The 24,927-nt window shown below is 43.9% G+C and overlaps 1 protein-coding gene across 5 annotated transcripts in view; it reads right to left on the bottom strand.

The window, feature by feature from the left end:
• Positions 1–24,927, bottom strand: part of LOC117360978 (BTB/POZ domain-containing protein KCTD12-like) — a 136,924-nt gene that overhangs the window by 18,302 nt on the left and 93,695 nt on the right. For 3 of the 5 annotated variants that reach the window (XM_033945692.1, XM_033945694.1, XM_033945693.1), the window contains one exon: positions 19,356–19,465. Coding sequence is in view for 1 of the 5 variants with exons in the window: in XM_033945690.1 (XP_033801581.1) it covers positions 1,848–1,874 (27 nt within the window). In the remaining 4 variants the exon portion in view is untranslated. Of the gene's footprint in view, positions 1–1,847; positions 1,918–2,051; positions 2,209–19,355; positions 19,466–24,927 lie in introns of those variants that run through there. The other 2 variants (XM_033945690.1, XM_033945691.1) reach the window with 2 other exon arrangements.

Below are 24,927 nucleotides of genomic sequence, written 5' to 3'. Positions count from 1 at the left end.
CTCTAAAAGCACAGCGGAATATCCCTCAAACAGCCCACATAGCTTTTTCTCCAAAATAAAAGAAGCGCCGAGGTCCAAATAACACAACATATTCATTCATTGATGTGACACAGGAAATTGGCAAAACTGAAGGTCATGAAACTCTTTCTACTGAGATCCTAAAATTAAAAGTAAATATTTAGAACACATGCTTTCAGTCCATTAATCCCACAGCAGGAAGATACCACAAACAAATCATCTCGGACTAGCGAACTGAAGGAATAAAATCACCAGCTTCTAGGTAATAATCCAGAATGTATATTTCCTTTCTCCAAAAGCACGAGAAGGAAAACAAGCTCAGATGTTTCTCATTTTTGTGTTTTGTGAGTGCTACGGGAATGCCATACAAATATGTCTTTTTGGTTGTGGGTGAAAAATAGAAGAACGAAACAAGTCCAGAATGGAGCCTCAGTACCTCCTATGGGCAGGCTAGATGCTGAATATCCAGAAGAGCCTTTCCAGGACCTAAAATTAGTGTCGGTTCCTTCAGGACACAGAATGTCCATTTGGGTGCTACGTTTGATGTAGAATAACCAGAGTGCCCTAATCAGATGCTCAGACCCTCTACCTGTTCCTTTTGCTTTATTGTTTCATCCAGGTCAAGCCTTTAATATTTTTATACTTGCCACTCTGACAGATCAGTCTACTGCTACTGTGACAAGCCAGTTTCAGTTAAAAATTATGTTGCTCTCTCTTTTTTCTTTTCCTGTTGAACTGCATGTGGAATTGATACCAGGAAAATTGGCAGGATATTCTTGAAATGCCTGCCCTTCTAGAAACTATTTTTCCTTTGGCCTCTAAATAATACAAAGAGGTGTTTATTTTCCCTCAAAAAGAATATTGCCAAGTTCACCAAAGACCTTTTGTCAAGGATTAAAGTTGGATTTAATTACAGTAGGATGCAAGGCGAAGATAATAATAATAATTTATGGCTTTGCTGCCAGTGCATTCAGTCCAGAGAGATTTTAAAAGCAATTATTTGTACTTCTCTGCGGCAACAATGACAATTATTCTGGTGTACAAATTGAGAAAAAAAAAAACCCCTGTACCTTATGGAAGCAATTTTTCAATAACCTACCTAGTTCCAAACTATGTGGGTGCTTTTATGGCAGGCTTTTGCAGCTTGTTTTTGAAAGACAGTATCCGGGTAGTTTCCATTTGACAATTAGCTAGCACAAATGGCATGCATTAAAAGTGTCTAAGCATTTTGTACATGCTACCTGTGCAGTTGGGGGGAGGGTTAATATAGCATACATATAATTTATCTGGGTAAATACTGTCTTTGGTCTCTAATTGTCACAACATTGATAATAAACAAATCTCGATGCATACATATTTACTTAAAGCAATGGAACCACAAGCAATTTTGCATTAATTCAAAACGTGCAAAGTTATAGAATTTAGTGATATTTGACGAGAGGGGTTTGCTATGCAAAAATCAAGTCACCTACACCTGTAGTTGAGTCTGCAATAAGAAAGAAAACTAGCTGCTTTCTCCCACCTTTTAAACTTTGCCAGTTTCAAAAATGCCCCAGTTTAGGGATGCGATCGGAAGGGTAAGAATCCCAATAAAACTATCTGGAGGAAGAGACTAAAAAAAAAAAAGGGGGGGGAGGAATAATAAGATCCATTTCTTCTTTAAATGTTTCTCTCTTGTGTCGTTTTCCCTAAAACAGCAACAACAGAAGACGTATCACCAACAACCCAGATTTAAATTCTTTCGGTTCCGTGGTCCGCCAATATTATACACCTCAAGATCATCTCGGGAAAGAGACGAGGAATTCGCAGTACCTCTCCGAGAAACCTACCGTGCTCCAATCGGTGCTCCAGTGCATCTGAAAGCACAGTCTCTGCACGCTCCAACTGCAGTGCCCTGATCTGTAAACACATGCACATAAAGAAACAGCAGTCGTTTCCTGGGAGCCTTTTCGGTTTCAGAGCATCAAGCAGCTCATAATTGCACACTCAAAGCACGGGGGAGGAAGGAAATGCAAAACGATTAGTAGATTTACCTTTTAAATCCTTTTACTCTGACCAATGCGCTGTGACCTCTTCGCTTTTTGTAGTTGGTCTGCTCTCTTTCTCACCCCCTCACTTTCAGAACCTTTTTTTTCCTCGCCCTCTAGTTTTCCTCTTGCTCTCTATGGTCGGAGTATACCCTTTTTTACGGTTGGGAAGACCTAAGCCACACCTCTACTGATGTCACTTGGTCTCCTCCAACCTCCCAGTTGCAAATTATAAAAGCTGTCTGAAGTGATTCTGAAGGGAAGAGAGAGAGAGAGTTTCTGCTGTTAAATTCAGATAAGTGATTATTAAAGAGAAATTTGTTTGGGGGTCCATGATTATTAGTTCATTGTTTTATCAAGACTTCCATGAATATAGCAAAAGAAGGAATGTCCCGCATTGCTTGCAAGTTTTTGTCAGAGACAGTTGCAAATTTAAAAGCAAATTAGTGTGCAAGTAGAGACTTGAGTCTCTAACATAGCTTTTCAAGATAACAAAGGAACAGTGGCTTACCTAGGGCATGTGACATCTGGGGTCAATCATTTTTAAAACCTCCCCCCTCCAAAAAAAAAAATAATAATAATTTTAGTAAAAAAAAACACACACACACACAAAAACACCCTCTTTGTACACCATTGCCTGAGGAAGGGGATTTGGGTCTCCAAAAGTTAGTAAAAAATGTATTAAAATTAGTCCAATAAAAAGATTACCTTATTTCCATTTTCTATTTATAAATGCTTATCAGTACAGCTACAGTACTACGCAACAGCAACAACAACAACACTAACTAACTAAATAAATCTTTTTCTACCTTTTGTCATCTCTGGTTTCTGCTTTCTTCATCTTCTCATCACTCTCCATTCCATCCAGCATCTGCCCTCTTTCTTTGTCCCTTCCATTTTTCTCTTTCTGTCTCCCCCCATGCTCTGGCATCTCTCTCTTCTCCTTTCCTTCCCTTCCCTCCTTCCCAAATCACCCCATTGCCTGGCATCTGTTTTGCTTCCTGTCCTGGGATCTCTCTGCTCTGCTCTGATCTAGAGGTCTGCACGGGAACGGGGATCGCGGGGATCCCGCGGGTCCCGCGGGGATCCCGCGGGTTCCCCCCCTGGCCCACGGGACTCCCACGGGGACGCCCCCTGGCCCACGGGACTCCCACGGGGATGCCCCCCTGACCCACGGGACTCCCACGGGGACGCCCCCTTGCCCACGGGACTCCCACGGGGATGAAAACAACCTACCTAAATTCTGGCGATGCAAGTCTGGCGTCGCGTCGGGAAATAGCCATGTTGAGCAGTGAGCTCAGCACGTACACAGATGAAAGCCTTGCTTGCTGATTGGTCCGGCGGCCCCGCCCCACCGTGCCGCCGGACCAATCAGCAAGCAAGGCTTTCATCTGTGTACGTGCTGAGCTCACTGCTCAGCATGGCTATTTCCCGACGCGGGCATTAGGCTGTTTTTTGTCATTTCGGGTGGGGGATGGCAGCGGCAGCAGCAGCCTGAAAAAGAAATCATCCTGGCCGGGTTCGGTGTCATGCTCCGGAGCTTCTACAGCCTTCCTATCTCCCTCTCCCTTCTACCTGCGGCTCTCTTCGGCAACTTAGCAGCAACGATCGACACAAGCTTCTGGCGTCGGGGCCTACCCTCTGCGAGTCCCGCTTGTTTCAACTTCCTTTTTCCACAAAGGTGGGACTCGTAGAGGGAAGGCCTCGATGTCGGCAGCTTGTCTTGATCACCGCTGCTGACGAGTTGCTTAAGAGAGCCGCGGAGCAGGGGGGTGTTGCCAGGTGCAGGTAGAAGGGAGAGGGCCAGATGCAGGACTCGTGGGTGAGGGAGGAGAAGAGAGAGGGGAGAGAAACAAAAGGAAATATTTCATACTGGGCTGGGCCGGAGTGGAGAGAGGGTGGAAAGATTCTGGCTACAGGGTGCATTAACAAAGGAAAAAGGGGGAAAGCTGAAAATGGAGATAGTGACACAAAGAAGAGAAAGGGTAAGCAGGACCTTCTGAATAAGGATAGAGATACAGAGGGGACATGAAGAGGAGGTGAAATAGAGACATAGAAGTAATGCTGAAAAAGTGTGTGTGTGGGGGGGGGAGATAAAGACATTGAAAGGGCAAATGGTGAATATGGGGTAAAGACAAGGACAGAGACAAATGAAGATTCTGAAAAAGTGGTGAGATAGGGATATAGGTGAGATGGACACAAAGAAGGGTGATGCTGGAAAATAGGTGGAATGGTAATTCTGACAGACACAGAAGGGAAATGCTGGATCAAGGAGAGATGGGGCTCAGGCTGGATGGAATGAGGAGAAATGCCTTGTTGGCCCGGAACTTCCTCTCCTACGTCAGAATTGACGTCAGGGAGCGGAATGCTGGTCAGCGCGACGCTTCTGCAGGGAAAGCTTGGGACAGCGGTGGCTTGGGGACTATTCCCCGATGGCGGTGGCAGCAAACCGAGTGGCTTGGGGGAGGGCACGGAGAAAGAAAGAAAGGGGGCAGACAGAGAGACAGAAAGAAGGGGGAACAGGGAGACAGAAAGAAAAAGTTGGGGGAGAGAATGAGGTCTGGAGGAGAGGAAACATACAGGAGGCTGAAAGAAAGGAAGAAAGATTGGATGCACAGTCAGAAGAAGAAAGTGCAACCAGAGACTCATGAAATCACCAAACAGCAAAGGTAGGAAAAATGATTTTATTTTCAATTTAGTGATCAAAATGTGTCTGTTTTGAGAATTTATATCTGCTGTCTATATTTTGCACTATGGCTCCCTTTTACTAAACCGCAATATTGTTTTTTAGCGCAGGGAGCCTATGAGCATTGAGAGCAGCGCGAGGCATTCAGCGTAACTCCCTGTGCTAAAACCTACTATTGTGGTTTAGTAAAAAGGGAGGGGGTGTATTTGTCTATTTTTGTATTTTGTTACCGAGGTGACATTGCATAGAGTCATCTGCCTTGGGAAATGTATATGGCAGATATCTTTGTTTTGTGTTCAAAAGAAAAGGAAATGCATTTCTGGTTTTATTTCTACAGTGTTGAAGTACTTGTTGGCCCTTGCTGTGACTGGTGGGGATCCCCAAGCACCGCCAGCAGAGGACCTCCTCTAGAGATGGTCAGAACTCCCCTCCACCAAGCGCAGCAGTCGCTGGCAGCATCCATGAGCCACTGAGGTGCCAGCATCTGTGACTCAGGGACGCTACTGCTGCCTGCCAAGCTTGGCAAAAGGGACCCCAGGCCAACTGCAAAGGAAGTCCTCAGCTGACAGTTTGTGGGTTCTCATCAGCTGAGTATTTATATTTTATATTTACATTAGAGGTTCTGGTAGAAACCCATTTACAAAGTATGTATTCTTCCCAATTAATATTTCCAAATTAATAGTCTCTTTGCTTATTTGTAAATGGGTCTCTACCAGAGCCTTTAATTCAGTAGCATAATTAAATAAAATAACTATTTCTGAAGTTTATAGGGAAGGATGGTGACGGAGGGGATTCCTCGCGGGGACGGGTGGGGACGGAGGGGATTCCTCGCGGGGACGGGTGGGGACGGAGGGGATTCCTCGCGGGGACGGGTGGGGACGGAGGGATTCCTCACGGGGACGGGTGGGGACGGAGGGATTCCTCACGGGGACGGGTGGGGATGGGTGGGATTTTGGCGGGGACGGGTGGGGACGGGTGGGATTTCTGTCCCCGCGCAACTCTCTACTCTGATCTCCTGTCCTGGGATCTCCATCTCTATCTCTCCCTCTCCCTTCATGCTCTGGCATCTCCTTTTCTTCCCTAACCTCCATCCCTTCCTTCCCAATGGTCTGGCATCTCAGTCTACTTCCCTTTCCTCCCCGCATACCCTGGCATCTCTCTCCTCTCCTTCCCTTCCATTTCTCTCTCCCCCTCCATGCTCTGGTATCGCCTCTTAACTTTCCCTCCCTCCTTTCTCGCTGGTCTGGCATCTCGTTTCCTTCCCTCCCTTCCTTCCCCATGGTCTGGCATCTCTCTTTCCTCTCCCTTGTGTGGTCTACTTTCTCCCTCCCTCTCCCCAATTGGATACAGCATTTTTCTCCCCCTCCCTTCCCTCTTGTTTTTGTCACCCCCTCCTCTCCTCAGTCAGCAGTGCAACATTCAGAACTCGCTGCTCTTGCCAGCATTGGGCCTTCCTCTCTGTCGGATCCCGCCTTCTTCTTTTTGTCATTGGTAATAGTGGAGTTATTTTGTGATTTTGTAAACTCTTCAGGAGTTTTAAAGATTAACTTCTACTGGGGGATGCTGAAAAGTTCTCAGCCCAACCTAGAAGAGAATGTGTGGATATGGTTCAATCAATGATCTGAAATGGAAACTTAACAGCTACAGTGGCAAAATAACGTTCATAATTTAAGAAGTTGGTGGTTGGGTTGAGAACTTTTCAGCACCCCCTCATATATTCCTTTTAAATATTCTGAGTTTCATAAATTTAGAGAAAATTGAATATCTTTTGTACATAAGATAACAGATATAGAAAGAGGTTGAATTAATTCCTTTAGACTTGTGCAAATTCAGCCTGTCTTTTGTGTGTGTTACAAATACTGGCAATTTTTAATGTTATTGTTTTCCAAGACCTATTGTACAGAATGCGCAATAGAAATTCATTAACAAAATCAGCAGTATGATTCTCTAGCAGTCCCTTTTCCCTGTGCTCTGCTACCAGAGCAAACCATCCTGTTAATGGAGCTGATAGAAAACAGAACACGAGGTCCTGACAGCCTCACAAACTCAAAGAAACATCAACAGATACTTTAACCTACATTTTTAAAGACTGTTTATGGTGAGGTTGATTCTTCAGTTTAATTATCAAAATTTTGAGCGAGGCTGCAAGCTAGGGGGTCTGAAAATTAATTGAGAGGAGGGATGTAAGCCTGAAGGTTTGCCTAGGGCAGGGTTCTCAATTCTGATCAAGTCCACAGGCAGGTCAGGTTTTCAGGATATCCACAATGAACATATAAATTCAGGAAGTCATAAACATCCTACTAAATGTACTGTACAGCAGATAGATATAAGTGCACCTATAAGTAAGCCACACACTAACCCTGCCTAGTCATTAGTTACCCTTTTATTAATCCCTTACTCCCCCCCCCCCCACACACCTTTTACAAAACCGCGAAAGCGGTTTGTAGTACAGGCTGGTGCGCTGAATGCTCTGCACTGCTCCCGACGCTCACTATAGGTGTCAGGAGCAATGCAGACCATCTAGCACACTGGTCTGCGCTAAAAATCGCTTTTGTGGTTTTGTAAAAATGAGGGGAAAATTAATGCATTATTAATGTGTAGAAACAGGCTACTGTGCAGCTGGGTTAAGTGGTTATGCAGTAATTTGCCTGTTTCTATGCATTAAGCCAGTGTTTCTCAAGTCAGTTCTGGAGTATCCCCTTGCCAGTCAGGTTTTCAGGATATCCACAATGAGTAGGCCTGAGATTGGTTTGCATACATTGCCTCCATTATATGCACATTTCTTTCATGCATATTCATTGTGGATCGCCTGACAATCATTTGTGGGCGCTAGTTACAGAATCACGCCTATTCAATCAAGATAGGCGGCTGAAATATAGGCCAGGGTTTTCCAGGCCTACATTTCAGCCGCCTATCTTGGCATGATTCAAAGCTGGCTAGCTGCTTTTTAAAAAATAACTTTATATATATATATATATATATATATATATATATATATATATATATATATATATATATGTATACATCTCAAAGACATTTATATATTTAGAAAAAGAGACTTTGTCACAATAAACAACTAAAAATAGATTCCCAAAATTTCAAAATCTCAAAACAATACTCAGGCGCTTAGAAGTCCTAATTAAGAGAAGGCAATTTACACATCAGAGAGAGTGATTTAACTTAACAATATGTAAAGGAAAAAAGATAATAAAATTTAGTAGTGTTACATCTTCTATTAGTTCAAAGACCTTTTAAACTAGAGTCAATTGATTTTACTACTCATTAGAGGGACTAGAAATTATTACTCCCTTTCCTTCAAGAAAATATCTTAATTGGGAAGGTTCATAGAAAATATACGACATTTGATCCAGAAGGATCTTACATTTATATGGGTATCTTAATTGGAATTTTGCTCCCAAAGAAATCACAGATTGTCTCATTTCCAGAAACCGTTTTCTTGTGGTTTGTGTCATCTTCGATACATCTGGAAACATGGAAATTTTGCTGCCCAAAAAAAGTCACTTCTTTTAGCCTAAAAAAAAAGCTTAAGAAGTGACTCTTTGTCTCGATGGAACACAAAAATCACCAGAAGTGTTATACGATTTATAACTTCATCCCCAGAGGTTTCCAGAATTCTTGTAATATTCAATGGACTTGAGGAATCAGGTTGAACCATGCAGGCTGAAGCCATTTTTTTCTTTGAAATTGGCAAAAAGTTAATTTTTTGAAGAGGAGGAAGTCCATCCTCAGGGTACTTAAATACTTCTTTCAAAAATCTATAGAATAGTTCCTTAGAAGACATTGTCAGCAGTTTAGGAAAGTTTAGAATCCTAAGATTTAACAGTTTGGTATAATTATCAAAATTCTCAGAAGATTAAGAGAATTGTAAACCTTGGACCTTCTGGTCTAGGTGTATAACTTTTTCCCCTTGAACTTTCATCTCTTCCTCAATCTTTTCCAACTTCTGTGTCTGAATTTGAACCAGGGGAAAGGTTCCAGCACATAGCTTGTGGAGAGAGTTTAATGCTGTCCAAATTGACTCCAAAGTGAATTCAGCAGGTCTTACCAATGAGAGGATTGATGAAACCTGTCCTGGACCTGCTGAACCCTCCAAACTCTCCTCCTCTGGTTGAGATGTACCTGCCGCAACTACTTGGGAAACTGGCATGCCTTTCACCAACACAGCCGATGTTGAGTTCCGTCTCAGCCGATGTTGAGGTTTCCAAAGTTCCCCACTCTTGCGGCTGCAGGGGAGGAGCAGGTCCCACGGGACTCAATGAAGCTTTGCTGCCAAATACCGACATCTCTCTCACATTCAGCAGAGCCGGTTCGCCCTTTGGAGAAGAGGTTAGGAAGCTGGTTATCGCTGCCTGTTGCGTCATGGTAGGTTCGGGCTGCCGGGCATCTTCTAAAATTGAATTGTAAACCCAAAATCGGGTCAAAAATAGCGTAATTGCAGGAGTGATTTTTCCAGCGTCCTAACTATGCTGCCATCTTGCCTCCGCTGAGTAGATGCTGTAGGCCACCTAATGCCACTTCCAGCGTTGGCCATGCCTACTTTGGGGTTCCACAGCCTAAAGCGGCTACCTAGCCGCGATTCTAGAAGCCATTTCAGCTGCCTTTTATTTAGGCATCAGTAGGCCCTTTAACACTGCAGTTTCTGACTGCATTTTTTCAATTACTTTGGCATCAGCAGGGCGCCTACCAACGCCTAAATTTAAGTGCTGGTTATAGAATTTCTCCCTGACTGGTTAATGCAGAGTTAATGCTGGATCACTTACCAGCTCCAGGAGAAGAAGCAGTAAGTAGTTCTGCATTAACTCTCTGCAGATACCATGGGACCTGCAATAAAAATAGTGGGGACACCCCGAAAGGTTTCTGCTACTGTGTGGCAAAATCCCATGTTATGCTGCAGTAACACTAAACTTTAATGCATTTTAGCAAAAGGGCCCCCCAAGGGCCTCTTTTACAAAGTTGAAGTAGCCATAATTCATTAATAACCTACTTATCCCTTATAATCAAAAAAGGACTTTAAGATCTACAGCCCACAACCTTCTTACCATCCCCTCATTGAAACATATAAGCACAATGAAGACTACAATGAAAACAATGAGGACCACAATGAGAACCACCATGAAAACATATCTGTTCTTAAAAATACATAGGAAACTGATTTGCACAATCTCTCTCACAATACCTGATTAGAGAATGACACGGGGAAAAAATCTGTCCCTGTCACCGCCCCATCCCCGGCCCACCTTCTTCTGCACCGCCCCGTCACTGCCGTTCCCTTCACCGCCCCGTCATCGTCATCGCCATCCCTTTCACTGCCCCGTCACCGCCACTGCCATCCCATTCACCACCCCGTCACTGTCCCCGCAGCATCCATATAAGCCTTAGTACTTTAATATTTAGCTTATTCCTTTCTTATAAATCAAAGTTCCTGCTGCTGAACTAGAGAAAGAGATGTTCAGCTGGCAGGGCTTTGTTTATAAATTTTTATCAACACAACTAATATACTACTTTATCCTAAAGCAAAAAATAAATAAATAAATAGAATTTTTTTTTCTACATTTGTTGTCTGGTTTCTGCTTTCCACATCTTCTCATTCAATTCCTTCCATCCACTGTGTGTCTTCTCTCTGCGTCTTCCATTTGCTGTTTCTGTGCCTCTCCCTTCAATCCCCCCCCCAATTGGTCGAGCACCCATCTTCTTCCCTCCGCTCCCTCATAGTCTGGCATCTGTCTTCTTCCCATTCTGTCTTCCACATTTCCCTTCAGGGTCTGTTCCTCCCCACCCTCCTTCAATGTCTGTTCTATTCCTTTCCACCACCACCCTTCCCTCCCTCCTTTACCATCTGTTCCTTTCTACCACCCTTCAGCTCCTCTCGCGTGGCCTATCTATCTACCTTCCTCCCTCTTATTTTCGTGGCACGTTACAATATAATTTGTGCAAGCCACTGGAGCCTGCGAGCTCGGTCCCTGTCCCATCCCCACAAATCATCTCGCTTCTGTGCTCCTATTTTCCCCATTTCTAATATCTTCCCTATGTATCTGCCATTGCCCCCCCCCCCCCCGTGTCCATATACCATCCCCATGGCAGGTCCCCTTTATGTCTTTGTCCCTATGCCCCATTCACATAATTTCCCCTCTTTCTGTTACCTTCCTGTGTCCAGATTTCCCCTATCTTCCTCTTCCATACCAGTGTGTCTCTTCTTTTCAATCCCATCTAGCTTCTTTCCCCCCCCGCCCCCCGCTTCCAGCATCTGGCTCACCTGCCTGTCCTTCCCTTTCTTTTCTGCTGTGGGTTTTTCTTTCCGTCTTCATCCCCTTGGCCCAGAATCCTTTTCTCTTTCACTCCCTCCTTCCAGTGTGAGCTGGGAACACGCGCGGGCCCCGCAGCCCCCACCACCTGCCTGATCGATCGTAGCCAGCTCCCTTCCTTCACCTCACCTTAGTTTGCAGGCTTTCTTTTTCGGCGACCTGCACGCTTTCAAAGAGCCGCACACACGCAGCTGCTCAGTGTTCAATCCTCTGCTCTTCTGCAACTTCCTATTTCCGGTTGCATCAGAGCAGAAGATTGAACACTGAGCAGCCGCTTGTGCGCGGCTCTTTGATAGCATGCGGGTTGCCGAAAAAGAAAGCCTGCAAACTAAGGTGAGGTGAAGGGAGGGAGTTGGCTAAGATCGATCAGGCAGGCAGGGGCTGCGGGGACCAAGCGATCCTTGATGCCTCACTGGCCAAGTCATTTACTCCCCCCATTGCCCCACATACATTAGATAGATTGTGAGCCCACTGGGACACACAGGGATAAATGCTTGAATACCTGGATAAATTCATGTAAACCATTCTGAGCTCCCCTGGGAGAACAGCTCATAGAAAATTGAATAAATATACACCTCACCACATTAAAACAATAGAATTCAGGAGGTCTTGGCAAAAAAAATGGCCACAGCTTTACTGTATGATAGCAGCAATGTTAATCAGATAATCATAGAATACACACTACATCAGTGGTCTCAAACCTGCGTCCCACCAGGTACTATTTTGAGGCCCTCGGTATGTTTATCATAATCACAAAAGTAAAATAAAACAGTTTCTTGATCATATGTCTCTTTAGCTATAAATTACTAGCTGATGACCCGGCGTTGCACGGGTATTTAATTATAGCAATAACACAGTAAATGGATTCAAATAAAGATACTTTATAGTGGTGAATGAAATTATATTTTTACAGCTTTATAAAAAGTACAATAATCAAATTATAATGCGAAATATTTGACAAAATGAATACAATACAACAAACACAAAACTTGATTATAAACAACATTTTTAGTTTCACCTCCAAGAGCAAGAACATATAAATTCTTGGGTGAAGAGACCCCCAGAACATATCACCCCAGGTAGTGAAGGATCTGCATACCAAGTTTCGTTCAAATCGGTCAAGCCGTTTTTGAAGCACTGTGAGAATGGCAGCTTTTTACTTTTTTTCCATTGACATGAATGGGTGAAATCTGATTTTCTGTTTGTAGCTCCGCCCACGTGTGCATGTGGGCCGCGATACTCCCAGAACATATCATCCCAGGTAGTGAGGGATCTGCATACCAAGTTTCGGTCAAATCGGGCAAGCCGTTTATGCGTTGGCAGCTTTTTACAGTTTTGTCATTGACATGAATGGGTGAAATCTGATTTTCAGTTAGTAGTTCCGCCCACGTGTGCAGGTGGGATGCGAGACCCCCAGAACATATCACCCCAGGTAGTGAGGGATCAGCATACCAAGTTTCGTTCAAATCGGTCAAGCCGTTTTTGCGTTGGCAGCTTTTTACATTTTTTCCATTGACATGAATGGGTGAAATCTGATGTTCTGTTTGTAGCTCCGCCCACGTGTGCAGGTGGGCCGCGAGACCCCCAGAACATATCACCCCAGGTAGTTGGAATTACTGTGAGAATGGCAGTTTTTTACATTTTTTCCATTGACATGAATGGGTGAAATCTGATTTTCTGTTTGTAGCTCCGCCCATGTGTGCAGGTGGGCCGCGAGATCCCCAGAACATATCACCCCAGGTAGTGAGGGATCAGCATGCCAAGTTTAGTTCAAATCGGTCCCACAGCTTTTTACATTTTTCCCATTGACTTGAATGGGTGAAATCTGAAGTTATGTTTGTAGCTCCGCCCACGTGTGCAGTTGGGCCGCGAGACCCCCAGAACATATCATCCCGGGTAGTGAGGGATCCGCATACCAAGTTTCGTTCAAATCGGGCAAGCCGGTTTTGCGGAGGCAGTTTTTACATTTTTTCCATTGACATGAATGGGTGAAATCTGATTTTCTGTTTGTAGCTCCGCCCAGGTGTGCAGGTTGGCCGCGATACCCCCAGAACATATCACCCCAGGTAGTGAGGGATCGGCATACCAAGTTTCGTTCAAATCGGGCAAGCCGTTTTTGCGTTGGCAGCTCTTTACATTTTTTCCATTGACGTGAATGGGTGAAATCCGATTATCTGTTTGTAGCTCCGCCCACGTGTGCAGGTGGGCCGCGAGACCCCCAGAACATATCATCCCGGGTAGTGAGGGATCTGCATACCAGGTTTCGTTCAAATCGGTCAAGCCGTTTTTGCGTGATCGCGGCACATACATACATACATCCGATTTTATATATATAGAAGATAATATTATTATTAAGACTTAGCCAAAAGGAATGATTTATAAACTATAAAGAGTTTTACCTCATGTAAAATTGTCATTTCTTTAATATGGCATTAACTATTTTTTTCTGAGACCCTCCAAATACCTACAAATCCAAAATGTGGCCCTGCAAAGGGTTTGAGTTTGAGACCACTGTACTATATCATGTTTTATCTGCCCCACCATGTAGCTAGTTGATGTCAAACTAGATACCAAAGACTGTCACATTTTTTTTTTAATTAAATAATGGCCACAAAACACACCAAGTGGAGCCAGTCCTTGGAACCAGGAGTTAAAATATAAAATACTTTATATCAAATGTGTGAAAATAAACAAACAGGCACTGGAACCTAGACCCAATAGGGGTCATGACATGGCCACGTTTCACCCTCAGGCTGCGTCAGGGCTGTGCTGTGGCAGATACTGGTCCTTTTTCCTGCTCTGAACCCAACAGGGCTTGGGTTGAGGCTCAATAAAGTTTACGGGACATGCTCTAGCTAGTCCAATAAAAAAGATTTCACTTGGATTCTTTAAGTTTTGATTTCTTTTGATTTCTACATATTAGATATTTCAACTGTGATTTGATGTAGATAAGACTCACTTTAAGCATTTTCTGAAGATAGCTATAGATTGAACATGTAGGTGTTAGGAGAACCCTGACTTCCAAGATGGCCACAGCACAGGCGTTCTGAGAGCGACGCTCCAGATCACTCCAGACATCTTACCTTTCCCATAAGATTTGGTGGCTTCGCGGCCCGATTTTCCTCGTTAGAATGCCGAAGAAAAGGGGTATGAGTGCGGCTGTTGCCTCGCGGCGCTCCGATATGCCCTCCCTCGGCAGACTTGATGATCTGTTGCAGCGGATGCAGTAAGCAGCGATGTCCATGTTGGAGAGCAGCTCGATGGGAGCACCCGGACAGAGCGAGGCTGGGGGTTGTCTCTCCAGGGCTTGAAACCACCCTAAGCCCCAACGTGAGAGCCCCACCCCCGCGACCTCGGTCTACTAGTTCTCCAGGGGTAGAGGAAACCCCGGAGAAGGGGGAGATACTCTCCCCTGAGGCAGTAAGACCAGTGTTGGAGACTGTGGAAGCAGTGCTCTCTGATCAGGGAGCAGCTGCAGCTGAGGTAGTACAAGCAGATGGAGGTGGATTCCATCCTGAATCAGACCATCCTGATTCAGAATCTCAGAGAGAGCGAGACCAGAAGGCTTTGAGCATGCGCAAATGCTCAAAGCCCAGTCCAGCCCAGCACAGGGAAGAGGGAGGATCTCTGTCGTACCGCCTAGCCCAGCCCAGGCCAGAAGAGGGAGGATCTTTGAACACTGGCACCTCCTGTGCATTGGTGCTGGTGCTGGTGACAGTGCCCAATCAGGGTAAGCAATGTCATTGCGGTGCTCAGGGGGGGGTGTAGGATCGCGGGGAGGAGGGGGCGACGCGAGCGGGGGGGGGGATGCCGGTTCGCAGGGGGGATGCCAGATCGCAGGGAGGGGTATGGAGCAGCGTCGGTGGCCTCAAGGGGGAGGGGATGGAGCAGCGCCGGTAGCCTCAGAGGGGGGAGGAGGAGGTGGAATGAATCAAAGCGAGTTTCCCTTACTTCCTATGGGGAAACTCGCTTTGATATACGAGCAATTTGGTTTACGAGCATACTTCTGGAACGAATTATGTTCGTAAACCAAGTGTGATTATCTAGATTCAACATGTAAAATTCTATAATTTTGGTCACTAGTAGTTTGTAAAGTTTGAAAAATAAATCTACCCCTTAAAGTTGACACATCCTAATGAGACAAAGGGCTCCTTTTTCTAAGGTGCGCTAGCGTTTTTAGTACACGCTAACCCCGCGCTACACGGAAAATACTAACGCAAGCTCTATGGAGGTGTTAGTGTCTAGTGCGCGCTAAAACTGCTAGCACACCTTAGTAAAAGGAGCCCAAAATGATCCAGATTCAGTGAGAGATTAAGTACTTAGGGGTCCTTGTTGATTCTTCCTTATCTTTTAGGTCCCATATTAAGTCTTTGGTGAAGAAGATTTTCTTTAAACTACATATATGAATACTGAAGGATTTATTATCTAATGAAAATTTTAGAACTATTATACAAATTCTAATTTCACCATTTTTTTTATTATTGCAATTCCTTATTCTTGAGGGTGCCATCTTATTTGTTGAACCCTCTACAGATGGTTGAGAATATGGCAGCCCGTATTATAGCAGGAATTTCTAAGTCTGAGTACATCTCGCCAGTATTGAAAAATCTCCACTGGCTGCTAGTTAAATAGAAGATGCAATTTAAGATTTTGACAGTGATCTATAAAACAGTTCATGGGAAAGTGCCCCCTTTTTTAGCTTCTCTTCTCTGAGTCTATAGTCCACCTCATCAATTATGATCTGCAGATAAAATGGTCATACGCGTAAATGTTCCTTCTTTTAAACTGATTTTTTAATCTGGAGGGTGCAATATTATGGAACACATTTCCAGAGGACTTGTGTGTGCAAGTGTTTCTGTCCTAGCCACATTTGGACTTTATTATTTATTTTATTTTTTAAATTTCTATACCGTTTATAACTAAACTGTTCACAGAGTTACATACATAAACATACATTTTAGAAAACAACTTGAAGCTTATTTTTTTCTATCAGACTTTTGACTAGTTTCGGTATTTCAGTGGCTATGGGGCTCATAATCAAAAAAGAAAGATGTCCAAAAATCAGCCTAAGTCGGCACTTGGACGATCTAAAAAACAAGTCATCCAAGTGTTGATAATTGAAACGGGTTTTAGACATACCTAAAACTGACTTAGGCCTTTTCAGTGCTGCTGTACGACCAGAGCTAAAAGGGGCATTTTAGGAGGAGTGGTGAGGGCGGGATTTGGGCGGGACGTGGGCTGATCTAAACTTAGTCGTACTGGCTGCCCATGGAGGCTCGAGTACTATTTAAGCTGGGTTGTTTCTGTTATAAGGTCCTATATGGAATAGCCCCTCCTTATCTGGTCAATAGATTTTCTTTAGCTTCATATAAATACAGTGGTACCTTGGATTACGAGCATAATCCGTTCCAGGAGCATGCTCGTAATCCAAAATGTTCGTTTATCAAAACAAAGTTCCCCATAGACAATAGTGGCAATACCGACGATTCGTTTCAGAACCCGGGGTCTGTACCTGTCGGGGCCGGGTGCTTCAGCGCCGTCTCCTCCGTCTGCCTCCTTCGTCCGTCATCGGAAGAAGAACATGACAGTACCGCTTCGGGGGGATGCCAGCCGCCGGAGAACCCCACAGTGCCGCTTCGGGAGGGGGGGGATGTCAGCCGCCGGAGAACCTCGCAGTGCCTTCAGAGCGATGCCTCTTCCATCCGCCGGCCAGCCCTCCATGTCAGATGCCCCTCACATGCTGGAGAGCCCCCACCCGAGCCCATGCAGCCGAGCACCGCCCCACCCGCATGCCGCGCAAAACACGCACAACGCCAATGATTGACGTTGTGTGCGTCACACGCAACGCACAGAAGGGACAGCACCCGGCCGCACAGGCCCAGACAGAGGTCCTCCAACCTGCGGAAGGCACCCGATGTAGAAGGCTGGCCGGAAGACGGAAGAGGAATCCCCTGTAAGTGCTCATTGATCGGGGCAGTGCTCGGTTTGCAAGTCAAAAGTTTGCTGAGTGTTTTGCTCGTCTTGCAAAACACTCGCAAACCGGGTTACTCGCAAACCGAGGTGCCACTCTATAGCAGAAAAGCTAATTCCTTGTTTAATTTTCCTTCTGTTCAGGGCTGCAGAAGCAAGAAATGTCTTAATCACATTCTAGCATTCCAAGCAGCCTCCCATGACAAAAAATTTCAAGCATTATTGCTCACAGCCTATTCCTATAAACATTTCAGAACACAGCTAAAGACCTATCTTTTCTTCAAGTATCTGATTAACTAACTTATTCTATTTTCTGTATTATGTTTACTGTTAATAGTCTTTTGTAAACCCCGTTGAACTTGTGGTTACGTGGTTAACAAGCACAATGTAATGTAATTGCAAGTATAACCGAAAGTTTAATGAGGATGCCTGGATGGAAATTGAACGTTGTGACTTAGGCCATGTAAAACCAGGTCTAAGTGGCAAAAAGGTATCCAAAGTGACCAGATAAGCACTGCAGACACAAAGTGCAGACTTCCACACACTGCCCCAGTGATCACTGACCCCTCACAACACCATAAAAATTGGAATAAAAACATACATACCTGCCTCCAGAACATCAGCACCTGGCATAGCAAAGCCTAGTAGAGTAGCACAGAAGTGGCTTAAGTAGTCTGGGGCTATTGGGGTTGTAGACAGGTGGGTCTAGTAGGTTTCGGGGGGCTCACCATGACTTCTAAGGGAGTTGTGGTGAGATGTGTATATGGCACTCTTTTTGTAAAGTTCGCAGCAGTGCCCTGTAAGGTGCCCCACTACCGTGTGCCATGTCTGGGTGTCCAGTCTATCACTTTGCTGGCCCCTCCCACATCTAAAAGGTCTTGTTCTAGCTGTTTCTGACATGGACAAATTTTTGGACGAGAATGGGGTATAAAGATAGACGACTTAGCGGTCTGGGCGATCATAGGCCGGACATACAGTTAGACGATTCTTGAAAAAAAAAAAAAATATTCTGGACTTTAGGCACTGCCGACTTTGGGCAACTAGCGACTTAGGCCCAAAACAGACTTAGACATTTCTTTCGATTATGCCCATCCACAGGTTTATGTACATCTTAGAAAACAGCTTACGGCTTATTTGTTCTGTTAGGCATTTGATTAGTGTTTGTATTTTAGTTGTTTTATTTTTTAGAATTTTATGTTAATTTTAACATTTGTAAACTGCCTAGGATTTAGCATTGTGCTATATATAAACTGTTATAAATACATGTACAGTACAGTATAAATAAAACTAATGCTTCCACCACACCAACTTTTAACCACTCCCTACCCTTCATCATAAAAAAAATCCCTCTTCCCATCCAAAACCTGCTCCCTAACTACTCGATGAAACTCTACCTCCTCCCAAATCCTGACCAATCCCAGTGCTCCTATTATAACTTTTCATGTTCCCACTGTCCCTTCATACCCTTCATTCCTATTAACTCCTTAAATCTTACCCATAATTAACATATATATCACTATAGTCCACCATTTATTTTAACTCCCTCTTTCATCCTTCCTCCATTCCCCTCCTCCTCCTTCTGCACCTACTCACTAAGAGCACTCTTACTGCTTGGACCAGTTTTCCACCATGGATGGTGTACTTGGTCAAGCAATGGTATGCAATCTCTCCTTATAAACTGTTTAACTCTTGCAAAAATATATAAATAAACAGGTTGCTCCTTAATTGGGACAGTTCTTTGATACAATGGAATCAGGCCTATAATCCCGCGTGACTCCTCGAGGGTTGTAGCCTGTGACCCTACTTTTATGACACTAACAGTAGTGTTTATTTGTAAAGACAGAGGTCAGATGTTTAGGAGTCATTCTTGATGCCCAGTTTTCTCTATAGGCCCATATTTGTAGGAGTCTGTGGGTATAGTCACCTGATAATTTACAGCAGCGTATTGCAAACTGTGTGCTGCGGCACACTACTGTTCCTCCTGAGATTTCAGGATGAGGAGGAGAGGCTGACTGCCTATAGGACCTGCCTTTCACTGCGAGATGCACGCCCTGTAGGCAATCAGTTGGTGCCAGCATCCCTCCTTCTTTCCAGCCCTCTTCCCTGCTGGCATCCCCCACTGGCAGCTCAGGGCTCACCAGGAGGGCCTTTGCACATGTGCAGACATCGACATGACATCACAACAATGTTCGCACACTTCCGGATACTTCGAGCCATGGCCATTATGTTTAGTGTATTGCGGCTCGAGAAAATTTGTGGGACACTGATTTACAGTGTGCCAGCCTTTCGTGCAATCTTGCCTTAATTAATGCAGTATCATGGTTTACCTACCTCTGCTTTGAAACTAATGCAAATGGTAGAAAGTACAGCAGCTAGATTTCTGTTAAGGCAACCTGGATATTCGCACAAAACTTCACTGTTTACTCCGCTTCACCGGCTCCCTATGGAAGCAAGAATTTGATTTAAGGGGTTACTTTCAATGTCCAAGGTCACTAATAATTTATCTTCTGCATATACAGTATATCTTTATTAGTTCATGCTAATATCTCTGATAGGCTCATGCAGCAATGCTCCCAAAACATTCTTGTAATCCTTTCTTTAGTTATGGGTAGGAAACAGAGTACAAGTTCTCAAGCATTTTCACTGTATGCACCATCCTTATGGAATGCACATTACTAATGGGCTTCGTGCTCTGACTGCTATTGCTGCCTTCTGCAAGGGCTTGAAGGCACATTTGTTTCAGGAGTTATTTGCTGCCAAGCAAAATTTGTTATTCTTGAGTCTAATATGCGTTAACGGTAATTGTAAAATAATTACAACTTTCTTTAAGTTAGTCCCCCTATTTTCGATCTAACTCCTAGTACTCTATCATATCTATCTACATGTTTATGTTTCTTCTCCACATATATCCTATGCTGTCTTTTAAAAAGCATCACCATAAAAGCCACAACATTTTTTAACCACTGCTATGGAAAAAGTGAAGTTCAAAGAAACATAACCAAGCAGTAAAATTGCAAAATATTGCGATTCTATATATATATTTTTGTATATTTTAGATATGCCCCTTCCAGATCGTTGTTATTTAAATATGGCTGAACGATTTCTCTCTGGCATATATATCATCATTGAATCTGCTTTTCTTTAATTATTTTTTAGATAAAGTGCTTCATGTGCAAAATAAAGTCTTAAAGACTTCTCAAATAATTTTAACAGCTATAATTTAGATGGCTCATTGTAGAGGTAAAGGAAGCGATCAGAGGTAAAGAAAGCGCTCATAGACAAAAAAAATCTTGTTTAAGGAATTGAAAAGATCAAAAACAGATGAAAACTAGAATAAGTATAAGCAACATCAACGCAGGTGCCATAAGGCAGTAAAAGGGGCCAAAAGAGACTACGAGGAAAAAAATAGCCAATGAGGTGAAAAACTTCAAGCCGTTCTTTCAGTATATTAAAGGGAAACGACCTGCGAAGAAAGTGGTGGAACCGTTGGATGACCAAGGAATAAAGGGAGCACTAAAGGAGGATAAAGCAATCGCTGACAGATTGAACACATTTTTTGCGTCTGTATTTACCGAAGAGGATATACACAGCATACTGGAACCCATCAGGCTATATGCTGGAATTGAAAACGGGAAACTGACAGGGTTAACGGTCAGTCTAGAAGAGGTATGCAGGCAGATTGATAGGCTTAAGAGCGATAAATCCCCAGGACTGGATGGCATCCATCCGAGGGTCATCGAGGAACTGAAAGGGACCATAGCTGAACTGCTTCAACTAATAGCCAATCTGTTGATCAAATCGGGAAAGATTCCAGAGGACTGGAAGGTGACAAATGTTACGCTGATCTTCAAAAAAGGTTCGAGGGGAGACCCGTGAAACTACAGACCGGTGAGTCTGACCTCAGAACCAGGATAGATGGTAGAGGCGCTGATAAAGGACCGCATCACTGATCACCTTGACGGACACGGTCTGATGAGGACCAGCCAGCATGGTTTCAGCAAAGGCAGATCTTGTTTGACGAACTTGCTGCGAGGGATTAAATAGGCAGATAGACAAGAGTGACCCGGTCGGCATTGTATATCTAGACTTTCAGAAGGCATTCGACAAGGTTCTGCATGAACGACTACTTCGGAAAATTGCGAGCCATGGAATCGAGGGTGAAATACTCACATGGATTAAAAACTGGCTGAAGCATAGGAAACAGAGAGTGGGGGTAAATGGACAATACTCGGACTGGAAGAGCATCACCAGTGGGGTGCTGCAGGCCTCAGTGCTTGGACCCGTGCTCTTTAACATCTTTATAAACGATCTGGACATAGGTACGACGAATGAGGTGATTAAATTTGCGGACGATACAAAGATATTCATAGTGAAGATGCAGGGGGATTGCGAAGATTTGCAATGTGACATAATCAGGCTCGAGGAATGGGCATCGACATGGCAGATGAGGTTCAGCGTGGATAAGTGTAAAGTGATGCATGTCGGTAACAAAAATCTCAAGCATGAATACAGGATGTCCGGGGCAGTACTTGGAAAGACTTCCCAGGAAAGGGACTTGGAAGTTCTGATCGACAAGTCAATGAAGCCGTCCACGCAATGTGCGGTGGCGGCAAAAAGGGCAAAGAGAATGCTAGGAATGATAAAGAAGGGGATCACGAACAGATCGGAGAAGGTTATCTTGCTGCTGTACCAGGCCATGGTGCATCCTCATCTTGAGTACTGCGTCCAGCACTGGTCGCTGTACATGAAGAAGGACACGATACTACTCGAAAGGGTCCAGAGAAGAGTGACTAAGATGGTTAATGGATTGGAGAAGCTGCCGTACAGCAAAAGATTAGAGAAACTAGGCCTCTTCTCCCTCGAACAGAGGAGATTGAGAGGGGACATGATCGAAACATTCAAGGTACTGAAGGGAATAGACTTAGTAGATAAGGGCAGGTTGTTCACCCTCTCCAAGGTAGGGAGAAAGAGAGGGCACTCTCTAAAGTTGAAAGGGGATAGATTTCGTACGAACATAAGGAAGTTCTTCTTCACCCAAAGAGTGATAGAAAACTGGAACGCTCTTCCGGAGTCTGTCATAGGGGAAAACACCCTCCAGGGATTCAAGACAAAGACAAGTTCCTGCTGAACCAGAACGTATGCAGGTAGGGCTAGTCTCAGTTAAGGCGTTGGTCTTTGACCAGAGGGCCGCTGTGTGAGCGGTCTACTGGGCATGATGGTCCACTGGTCTGACCCATCAGCGGCGATTCTTATGTTCTTATGCTAAGAAATCCATTCAGTAGTTTTTTTGTTTTACATAGCTTAATCGCTACTGCAATGTCGGCTTATAACTTCCATTGTATTTAATCATCTGTGCCGGGAAGGGACTGGTCAACATGTTTCGCTCATAGCTTTGTCAAGAACAGCCCCCTCTTCATTGCTAGTCGGGATGGTGCATGCTAGCAATGAAAAGGGGGCTGTTCTTGACAAAGCTATGAGCGAAACATGTTGACCAGTCCCTTCCCGGCGCAGATGATTAAATACAATGGAAGTTATAAGCCAACAGTGCAGTGGCGATTAAGCTAAGTAAAACAAACAAAAAATACCAACTCCTGAATGGTTTTCTTAGCATCTAAATTATAGTTGTTAAAATTATTGAGAAGTTTTTAAGACTTTATTTTGCACATGAAGAACAAGAAGCACTTTAGCTAACAAAATAATTAAAGAAAAGCAGATTCAATGATGATATATATGCCGGAGAGAAATCGTTAAGCTGTGTTTAAATAACAACAGGCTGGAGGGGGCATATCTAAAATATACAAAAAATATATATATAGAATCACAATATTTTGCAATTTAACTGCTTGCTTATGGTTCTTTAGTCTTTTAAGAAGCATCATATCCTAAGTCACAATATTTACTATTAATTCTATATTTTTCTGCTGTCATTGTCTATGTCAAGATGATCCTGCTGTATTCTGCCTTGGGTGAACTTCTTCAGGAAAGTGGTAATTAAATTGAAATAATTAACTAAGGTATCCTTCTATTAAGCTGCAGTAACTGCTACTGCAAACTTACCACAGCTTAAAATGGCTTACAGTGGGATGCACATTTTTTCATTCAGAGAATAGTTAAGCTCTGGAACATATTGCAAGAAGTTGCGGTAAGAGCAGATAGTGTAGCTGGTTTTAAGAAAGGTTTGGACAATTTCCTGGAGGAAAAGTTCATAGTCTGTTATTGAGAAAGACATGGGGGAACCCACTGCTTGCCCTGTTTCGGAAGCATGAAATATTGCTACTCCTTGGGTTTTGGCCAGGTGCTAGTGACCTGGATTGACCACCATGAGAACAGGCTACTGGGCTTGATGGGCCATTGTCTGACCCAGTAGGGCTATTCTTATGTTCTTAAGCACCCACAGGGGGGAGGGTTGTTGGGAGGGAAAGAGAGAAAGTGTACAGAAAGGAAGAGGGACTAGGAAAATGGGTGAAAGTTGGGGTGGGGCAGGGAAGGTGTGAGACTGGTGAAAGGTGGAGGTGGAGCAGATGCAAGGCCAGGTGTGGGACAGTGGAAAGGTCGGGGATGGGGCAGGGACGAGTTCATGTGTCCTCTTTTTTGACTTCACAAATATGGTAATCCTAGGAATAAGGACTTAGAGGAGAAGGGGAAGCTGGCCACTGGGAGGTAGGAGAGGTAAAAAGGGGAATGGGAGATACTAGCTATCTGTTGGAGTAGAGCATGGAAGGAGAGATGGTGGTTAGCTGGGAGGGAATAAAAAGAGATATTGACCACCTGTGGGGATTGGGTAGAGGGAAATATCATTTCTCCTACAGTCAGGTTCCAGGTTGGTATTTTCTTTCTCTTTTTCTCTCTCCCCTCCTATGATCGAAACACAGGCTCATTGAGTTTATCTCTTTGAATTTGCAATCAAGCAGAGGGATAAGTAAGGCTTCTGACTTTCACATGCACCTCACAGTAGGTTATTACAATAACTTAAAACTCAAGGGAGACTTCTCACAATGCATAAATTAGGAAGGCCCAAGTGCTGAGCCCTTGCAACAAACAATACTTCCTACAAAAACTCCACAACAAATCCAAAGCATATCCATACCACACCCTTTCTGCAATTCCCATGTCTCTTGCTGAGTACATGAAAAAAAGCTGACACAACTGTGGTCAAAGGACCGGGTGATGCCAACTGTGTCATTCGCAATGTTCTGGAATGTACCAGTAAGCAGAACTATATGATTTCTTAGATTAGTGCTAATCTTGTTGTGCCTAAAATCTATGCCTAATAAAAATGGTGTGATCTCTCAAAATTGCAGAATAATAATGCACCTGTGGAGAGCCCAACTAGGTCATTGACAGAGAAGGTGGATGCTGCAGTTAGCGTAGCTGGGTTTAAGAAAGGTTTGGACAAGTTCCTGGAGGAGAAAATCCATAGTCTTCTCTCAAGCCACTGTTTGGCCTGGATTGGTAGCGTGGAATGTTGCTACTCTTTGGGTTTCTGTCAGGTACTGTGACCTGGATTAGCCACTGTTGGAAACAGGATACTAGGCTAGATGGACCATTGGTCTGACCCAGTATGGCTGTTTTTATGTTCCATAACTGGTCATGGATATACAGTTTACAGTTTATTTAAAATTTGATACAAATGCTTATAAGAAATTTCTAAGCGGTGTACATATTAAAAAAGAGGAAACAAAATTGTTTAAAATACTAAAACAAGTACAGACATAGATGAACCTGACACAGGAGAAGAGGGTAGAGCTACAATTTATTTAAAAAGAAAAGGAACAATAAGGGTTACAACAATAGGATGGGGAAAAACAAGTGCAGCAAATCATATTTGAAATAGATAGGAGTGCATGAGTGGGAAAAGTAAAGATTGGCAGGACTTAGCCTCCAGGTTTAGTTTTCGAACGCA

The sequence above is a fragment of the Geotrypetes seraphini genome, chromosome 5, assembly GCF_902459505.1.
Source record: "Geotrypetes seraphini chromosome 5, aGeoSer1.1, whole genome shotgun sequence".
Taxonomy (NCBI): Eukaryota; Metazoa; Chordata; class Amphibia; order Gymnophiona; family Dermophiidae; genus Geotrypetes; species Geotrypetes seraphini.
The sequence above is the reverse complement of the archived record's forward strand: the minus strand, read 5'-3'. Positions and strand labels throughout refer to the sequence as shown.